This window comes from Metopolophium dirhodum, chromosome 1 (assembly GCF_019925205.1).
Source record: "Metopolophium dirhodum isolate CAU chromosome 1, ASM1992520v1, whole genome shotgun sequence".
Taxonomy (NCBI): Eukaryota; Metazoa; Arthropoda; class Insecta; order Hemiptera; family Aphididae; genus Metopolophium; species Metopolophium dirhodum.
In genome coordinates, this window is record NC_083560.1 from 82,635,763 (window position 1) to 82,645,653 (window position 9,891).

Genomic DNA, 9,891 nt, shown 5'->3' on the forward strand with positions numbered 1-9,891 from the left:
AAAAGACGCTGTAAAGAAAGAATTTTTAGAACAAACTAGGAAGCACATAGTTAAAACTGAAAAAACTGTTAAGGGGAGGTTAGTAAGAACACATAGTTTAACAGAACAGATAGGTACCACGCCACGAAAACAAACCGTAGGTCGTTTAGGTACTAGGTCAGACTCAAGCGTAATTCACGTGCAGTTAGAGTCAGTGGTTAAGAAAAAAATGAGTAAAATGGATTTAGATAAAGCAATTGCTATGATACCTATTTACACGGGCAAAAAGGACGTAGCCGAATTTATAAATATTTGTGAAATCGAAATTAAAGAGACAATGGAAACAGATACACCGATATTATTAAAAATAATTACTTCTAAGTCAACAGGAAATGCGTTAGAAGTAACAAAATATCGAAATTTAGAAACATGGGGAGCAATAAAAACAATATTAGAAGGGGCATTTGAACAAAAAGTATCGGAGAGGGCCCTATCAATAGCTTTAAACACGGCACGTATGGCCGAGGGAGAAAGTGTGGCAAAATTCGCTAGTAGAATCGAAGAGTTATATTATAAACTCTGCGCGGCAAGTACGATAGGTCTAGCTCAGGTCGAGGCAGATATAGTGAAAAAACAAACAAAGAAACAGGCAATGATCATATTTATGACAGGGTTACCTCATCACCTATATACGGTACTGAAAAGTCGAAATCCCAGTACATTGGAACAATGTTTCAAAACGGCGATCGATGAGATGCTCGAATATGAGTCAAAAGTAGAAATGGATAAATTGCAGAGACAAATTGGTAATGGAAAACAGGCAGACGTCAATAACGAGGAAAAACGACAAAATGGTGGTAATACAAATAACGCAGTTAATCGCGGAGGAAACAGTAATTCAAATCAAAGCAATAGAAATAATAATTTCAACGGGTATAACAACAGATATGTTAACCACAACAACCGCAATAATTATGGGAATAACAATCAGAGCGGATATGGCTCACACATGGTTAATCGCGGCGGTCATCGAGGCGGAAACGGCTATGGACGGAATTTCAATGCTAATAATGTACAACAAAATAATATTAACCGAGGCACCGGATGCTACACTTGTGGTAGATCTAATCACATAGCACGAGATTGCTGGAGCAATCGACCTAATGTGCAACAAAATACGTATAACAATAATCGTGTAAACGGCACGCGCCATGCGAGCAACAGCAATAATGTTCGTAGGGACAATAACAATACTCAGGGCGTACTTTGCAGTTACTGCAATAAGATAGGTCATGAAATTTCAAGCTGTTATACAAAACAGAAAAACGACAGAAGCACGTCGGGAAACGCCAACGGACCATCACCGGTGGGAGTCAGATTGGTCCAAGAAATAGTTCAAGACCCACACACAGGATTTTCCACATCACAGCAAAATTAATAGACAACCACATTACTTTAGAATCACCCAGTTTTAATAAGAATCAAATTAAATTATAAGTCGATACTGGGGCGGATCTAAATATAATTAAAATTAATGCATTAAAAGGAAACACTGAAATTAACGAAAACGAAAAAATTTATTTGAAAGGCATCAATGAAAAAATAGTTTCTGCAATAGGCAAAACAGAAATAGAATTAATAATTAATAATGAAGCATTCGAAACACAATTTTATGTTGTAAACAATATTTTTCCGATTCTGGCAGACGGAATTATTGGTAATAAATTTCTAATAGATAATCATGCAGTAATAGACGTAGCTAATAACACACTAACAATAAATAATAATAAAACCGGAAGCGATAGTGACATCTGTTTTACATTAAAAGGTAGGGATAGTAATATTAACTAGATATAAAATATAATGATATAGCGATTAATGGAAAATATATATATAGAAGCAAACGTAAACGTAGAATGAATGAAAAAAAAAGAAAGTTAGGAACATATTAGCATATATTGGCGTAATTAACATGGTGTTGGAATAAGAATATATTTATCTAACTTATTTAAAATATAATTAACATGGTAATGGAAAATAAAAATATAGTAAAAATCACTATTTTATCACATATATATATATATTGCACGGAAAAAAAAATATATTGTAATAGATTTTAAGAATTCATGTTATATTAAAATATTATTACACGTATTATATTAACACTAAGATAAGATTATTGATGTAAACAAAAACACAAAAAAAGAATATATTGTTAATCACATAAGATACTAACCTAGATAATAAGCAAAATATATACTGTAATATTGTGAATCATAATCTGTATTCTGTCAATAATAATTAATATGGTGAAATGTACCATATAATTATAATGATGTATTTAATGTAAAACATAAAATGTAAACATGTAATAATTGAATGTAATGTAATAATTGATATATGTAAAATTGGTAATCATAGGAAAGTGCTTTAACTAATGGAGGAAGTTTGAGTTAATTTTTCTCATTTAGACGATAAAAATCAACTTTTAAAGGGGGAGATGTAGTAAGCAAGTTACTACTTAACAATAAAACAAATTACACAAGTACATAATTAAACTATACTATAATTTAGATACTGTAATTCGGCATAAATCGGATAATAGAAACGGAGTTAAGGGTTCTTTCTGTATATTACATTTTAATGTCTTGGGTAAGAGACGGTAGATATTAGGAACTCACTGAACCATAATTTGCTCTGTATACGACAGATGTTCAAATATAAAAATATATACTATATGATTATTTTGGTTACAACGCTGTACGCTGTACGCGACGATAGTCATAATAAAAATATTAAAATTATATTAAAAAAGATTATTTCAAATTTAATACACAGAATTATACTGGAAGTCATAATATGCGTGGGCTGGAACGATGTTCACACCAACCACATCCGTCAGCCGAGATACAGTATCTATAGGCAAGGGGTACGGGGAAATGCATATAAAAGGGAGCCTGAATCGGCCTGTTTTGAGACGTGTACTACCACCCATTAGTGCAAGCACCTTCACGCCACTCTGTACGAGCATTATTTCGGACTTAGAAAATTATCAACAATATAATAAAATTCACAATAAAACAACAACTGTCTTTTATTTATTATCAACCACGACTACAACATCAAACAAATTGTCTGCGACCTGCAACTATAATATCTCGGCAGCCACTTATCTACTATTAGTACTACGATAGTAGGTACCAAGCAGCCAAGCATATTACAATACCAAAATTCAATAAACTTATATATACGAGTATAATTTAATTTTTTATCCATATAAATATTTTAGGCTTAGGCAAGTAACTAAATTAATTTTAGAAGTTCCAGTTTATTTAAATACCCAATGTTGTAAAAATATGAACTTCAAACGCTCATAAAATTTTAATTTGACTTTATTGAAAAGATTTTTTTTTTGTGAATTATACAAAAACTTATGAGGAGTATTGTATTACATTTTCAAATCTTAGTTTTCAAATCTTTTTTAGGTTTAAAAATGAAAATGTTTATGAATTTCTAACTCAGAATAATAGTTTTGTCAAAAACTTCCTGTTTTTCCTTAATTTGTATTTTGTTTTTCCCGGCGCTTTTGAAAACTATTTTTAATTTTGAGCTCCCAAATACACTAACTAGATTCACTTTCCCATCAAACAAGATACTGTTGAAGAAAATCGAAGCAATTTTACTACGAAAAACGGTGATGACAATTGACAGACACAAAAAAAATAAATAAATAAATAAAAGAGGTGTGTAAGTGGATGTCGCTATGCTGTAAAACATTACAGTAGGTTACAAGTAGTTTACTGTAATGTATGGTATTAAATTTGAAGTCCATGATATAATATAATTTGTATATACGAGAAACGATTATGAGAGGAGACTGTTTGTCAGTCTAAGATATTTTAATATATTATATTTACATTGTTATTACTTATTATTAATATGGTAGCCGGTAAGTTGAATTAATATTATACAATTACAAAAAAACTAAATTCGTTATTCTTGGTTATTTAATATGTAATTGAGTTCAAATTTGAACATAAAATAACTTTAAAAAAAAACTGTGTTTAATATTTATTTGATACAGAATAACCTAGTTATTCATGTGGAACCTTGTTTTAAATGTTCAATCATTAGCTATAAAAGTTAAACATTTTATATATTTTTTAAATTTATTTTTAACTATAAAATCATTTTTAAATTTTAAATTTGATAAATTCTGTCTAGACTCAAACTTTAAATGCTTATTAAAAAAAATATGCCAATGTATTTTTAATATTTTTCAACTGCTATAGTAATAATATATCAGGCACCTTGTATTAAACTTTCACGCTTTTGATACAACAAATAAAATTTTATTGACAATTACAGAAAAAAAAATTTAAAAAATTTAAAAAAATTAAAATTTAAAATTTTCACAAACAGCTCAAAATGAATCAAAATGTTATTAACATTTTATCAAGTATAGGGATCTATAAAATAAACATATGGTGTAAATGTCATGTATCCACGTATATGAATTACAACGGAATAAGAAAATCGCTACATGAGAAATCGAGTGAATATCTAATATTGTAAAAATTTGAACTTTGAACGCTCATAAAAATTTAATTTGACATTCCAGTAAACATTTTTTTTTTTTTTTTTGTAAAAGTAGACAAACTTACGAGGAGTTTTGTATTAAATTTTCAAATCTTAGATTTAAAAAGAAAAATTTTATGAATTTCTAACTCAAAATAATCTGAAAATGTTCGTGGATTTTACACATTATGTATCAAATCTATGATATGATGTGATATCAGTAAATTCCAACAGTTTAAGTTTAAAGTGTGTCCCGGATTAGATATTATTCCAATTAGTTTTCTATCGTGGCGCTAAATACAAAATGTTATATTTTGGCGCAAATTACATACGCACTTAAATGCACTTATTGATGGTGCAAATTACAGGTAACAAAATTGGCGCAAAATATTATCTGCCATATTTTAATATACCAAATAAGCGGGCTTGTGAAAGCAATTACTCGTAGGAAAAAAACTAATTCTAAAAAAAAGAATTAATTTAGAGACAATTTACCTCAGAGGTAGGCGATTGTTTTTACGGTCTAAGTGCTTGATACTTCTGATAGAAACACATTACGACAGGGTAATAACTTATAAGATAATGAACCTTTGGAAAGATAATTTTTCAAATATATATTTTCAATTTAATTACAGACTGCACCACACATGAATCAATTATTCATTTCCTGTGAGCGCTGACTTACCTACAACACAGGCACAAAAAATATTAATAACATTCTATTGGACAACCAATGCCCAATCATTCGTGGCACTCAGAATCTAAAACAAGAAATATGCACTTAAATTATGCTTTGAATAAATTTACTCGACAAATCATAAATACCTATATATTATAATGGATTATACTAGTTATATATTTTATCTAGAATAAAAAAAATAATATTTCGAAAATGAAGTGGTGTGAGTCTCGTAAATGGACCGTCGAAAATTGAACTGGTATTTGAAATTGACCTTGTACATTTTTTTTACCATTCTAAAAATCGAATCACCACTTAAGGCCTCTTCAAACCCTATTAATTTTTCATCAAAACTACCTAAGCGACTGACAAAAATTAAAGTACTTCTAGTGGTTTGATTAAAAAATGTAAAGATGTTTTAATTGGTCAACAAGTTTATTTTGTATCGGTCAGAGCATATTTTTTATATTTTAGATATGTTTGAATATATTCAATATTAAAAATGTATACATTTATAAAATGTAAAATATTTATTCACGTCAAGAACTTGCTAAAATTGAAAAAGTGCTCCAACCGATGCAAAGTAAACTTGTTTACCAACACAAACATCTTTACATTTTTTAAATCAAACCACTAGAAGTACCTTAATTTTGGTCAGTGCGACGGCTATTTGTTTTTGAATATTTTGATCCAATGACTTTAAATGACTTGTGCAATTGTGCATGTGCATGCGTGCGACCATAAACCAGATAAGAAATAACAATGAATTGTAAAGTGATGCTGGTCGCGGGTTATGGTAGGTTAGTATACAGGGCGAATGTAAGTTCCCACACGAGATATAGCAGGTAAAAATTACCCCTGGATATCCATACGTTAAGTTTCCACACGGAAAAAATGACACTTGTACGTAAGTTCCCACACAAAAAAAAAATTTTACCAAACACCAAGGCTGGGCAAAGAAAAGTAACTTAACTTAATTTATAGTTAAAATTTTCTTATTTTCAAAATAAAAAATTTCAGACACATAATAATGTTTATATAAATTGCTTATAATTTTAACTTTTAATTCGTTAATGCTCAGCCTTGCCAAACACAAACTTCCTTCCCACTTTATTCAGACTTAGGACTGACAACTTAAACGTAGTTGGTGTGAAATTTTAACCACACCAATTTCGTTTAAGCTGTCATTCCTAAGTCTTAATAACTTAACTTACGTACAGGTGTAAAATTTTTCCGTGTGGGAACTTACGTACGGGCGTATTTTTTTTCGTGAGGGAACTTACATAATATGTACTCGCTTACCTGCTATGTTTCGTGTGGGAACTTACCAAACCCCAGTATACACACACAATTAATATGATCAGTAATAACAGGAACGAATAATTGCCTAAACACAACTCCTTAAAAATGACACATTTGCAGGGGCCTTAATATAGCCAATAGGATATAGGATTATAAAAAAATCGGTATTTTTATAAAATTATTTTGACCGATAAGTGATATGAATTATTGTGATTATTAAATACCACATTGTGTTAACCACTGCATCACAGGGATATAATATGTTGTTTATATAATCATATTGTCCAAGTATTAATAAAACAATGATGATAAGTAATTATTATTTTTTATTTTATTTCTTGGTTACAATGGCCTAATTTTTACTTTTGAATTCATATTTTCATATATACCCGTAGTTTCTTTTATCACGAACCACTCATTGTTTTAAAAGAAATATTTATAATTTTGTAAATATTGTAGATTCTAAGCGGAGCGATTATCGATTTTACAATAATGTGTTTTTTGGTTGTTTTTTGTGTGTGTGTTTCTGATGTGAATCTTTTCTTGTAGGAAAGTAAATCTAGTTGATACTTTGGCCTGAGTCAACAAAATAAAATTCAAAATTTTAAATTCCCAGTAGTTTTCAAAAGCGTTAGTAAAATGAAACAAACAATTATGGAAAAATTGAGATTATTACGAAAAACTACTTTTAGAAAAAATCGATTATATTATTAGCAATTACTATGCTCCATTAAATCGCGAAATATGACAACTTTTTACGAGCTATTTATAAGCATTTTTTATGAGTGTCTGAAGTTAAAATGTTTCCATATTTTCAAAATCACGAAAATTGGCAAATTATTTTGAGTTCGAATTCATAAGAACTCTATATAATATATTTTATATTTGCCCTCGGCTTGTAATTATAATACGATATGATCATCTACGGGCATAGTTAACGAATGGAGTGGGAATCACCAGCTGCTTCAAATTATGTTATTGTTGTAAGCCAACAAGTGACGTACCATGGAATGAGGAATGAACTCAGGTGTAAATAAGTTTATAGTCCTGACCACGCTCCCCCTGTCCGCCCACAAACTTCCCGGAAATGCTAACATCCCACGCCTAGTCCGAGCAACGCATTTTCATTTATCGGTTGAGTAATATTTGATAAGCACCACAATATTTTATTATATATATATAGTGCATCAGTTTAAAATATAAAACATGTTGTAACGAACCCAATAATACACATGATAATAGATTATTGTGATCGTTTCGCCTTCGGCTACATTTGGCAACATAAAAACTAGATGAACAATAACATATGGAAAGTTGGCCAAATAAATCAAAGTCATATATCCTTTAGAAAACCTATGGGAATATAACAATGCGATATCGTGTTTGTGATATTGAAACCGCATTTCAATAGAATCATAAATGTATGAATATAATATTTAGATATTGTTCTGAAATATACATATACATTATACATAGTATCTGATTAGTGACAGATGGCGTTTATTGCAAACACGATAACAGGACACAATCCTTGAATGACCAGGCGTGGGAATGTATTGATGATTAATTAAACAACGTCCTGTGAAATCCACAGATATGTCGATAGACTAGGGGGGAGTGGGAGAGCGGGAGCCCTATACAACCATACCCGAAACGGCCTGTAGATTAGACGTGTAGCACCACAGCACAGGCGAGCACCTTCACGAATGACAACGCAATTTCAAATTGTACTTAGAGTATTTTCAATAAACAACTAACTTTTCATCCAGTCTAAATAATTTATCAACTCTACCTGAAGAAATCCTCTACAATCGGTCTTGCTACCTGCAACTTTATGAACTAAGCAGTTAACCCAATTGCTAGATCATAACAATGTGTGTAATTATAATATATACTGCGATTTGCTTAATGAAACATGATAATTTGGTTATTCGTATTCTAGTTGAGTTCAAATATTAGGTTTTTGGTTATATACCCCTTTCTTAGAAATGCATCTTATATTTATTTGTGATTCGAAAACCACAAATCAGCCTACGTTCCTTATAGATAATAATTATCTACTCGAATGATTCCTACTATTATTATTATTATTATTATTACTTATTAGCAGGGCTCGTAACTTCATGAAAAAATGCCTAAATAAGCATGCATTCATGCACTAAAAATTATCAAAATATGCATTAAAACATAAAAAGTTCAAAAATATGCATTTATATGCCCTAACATTTTTAAATTATGCACTCAAAATATGCATTGTGTAAAAAATTCATGAGCAAAATTTAAAATAATAAGAATAAACCTATGACTTAATAAAATTACTAATTCTGCCACAAAATTTTGCAAATGGCCCGCAACTGTTTGTTTTTCTTTCGGCATTGTTTAAATTAATAAAATATGTATAATACTGTGTACGGTACCTATGCGTCACACGAAAACACTAAAACAAGAAATTCAAGGCTGGGCAAGTTAATGATTTTTTTTAACTCAGTTAAGTTAAGTTAATATGCACCAATAATAAAAAGTTAAAAGTTAAAAGTTAATTTAACTGTAGGTTAACTCAGTTAAGTTATAAGTTAATACACACTTTTTGTTAACTTTTTATTAAGTTAAAAAAAAGTTAATTTGTTTATACAACGCTAGCGTACTTAATTTTTTTCCAACCCCAAACTAAATTATAGGAGATAGTGTTAATACTCCATACAGTATGTCCATATAAGTTAGATTCGAATGATATACATTTTTGACTTTAAACAATTTACAATACATATTTTTTGACATGAAAATGAAATAGACTGAAATAGTGAAATATTATAAAATTAAAAACAAAATTAATTAACTTAACATACTTCTTAAAATGAAAAATTAACTCGTTAATTTCACGTTAATTAAGAAAGAAATTTAGTAAGTTAACAGTTAAGTTAATGAAAAACCATAAGTAACTAGTTAAGTTAAAAAGTTAAAATAAAACTAACTTTTTAACTTAACTTTAACTTTTCAACTCGTTAATGCCCAGCCTTGAAGAAATTGAACGGACGAACTAATACGAGTATACGACTGATATGACTCGGAACTTTATACATTTGCATCTTTCTCAGGAAGTTGCATATTTCTAATCTGATTTGATACAAATTCGTTTCATGAACCATACTATTGAAATACAATAATTTATGTTGCATATTTTTGCATATTTTACTAAATTTATGTGATTTTGCATATTTAAAGATTTTGAGTATATAAATGCATTTTATGTTAAAGCGTTTTAGAAATCAACAAAAATAAACAAGTTTTAACTAATTGAATATTGTAAATTAAATGATTTACAAATAAATAGTACCGTATATGATAAAATGTGG

General features: G+C 29.5%; 1 protein-coding gene across 1 annotated transcript; it reads left to right on the forward strand.

Moving 5' to 3' along the window:
- Positions 1-496: 496 nt before the first annotated feature.
- Positions 497-1,417, forward strand: LOC132942292 (putative uncharacterized protein DDB_G0289263). Its single transcript, XM_061010577.1, has one exon. The coding sequence runs from the start codon at positions 497-499 to the stop codon at positions 1,415-1,417; it is 921 nt and encodes a 306-aa protein (XP_060866560.1).
- The last annotated feature ends 8,474 nt before the right edge of the window (positions 1,418-9,891 follow it).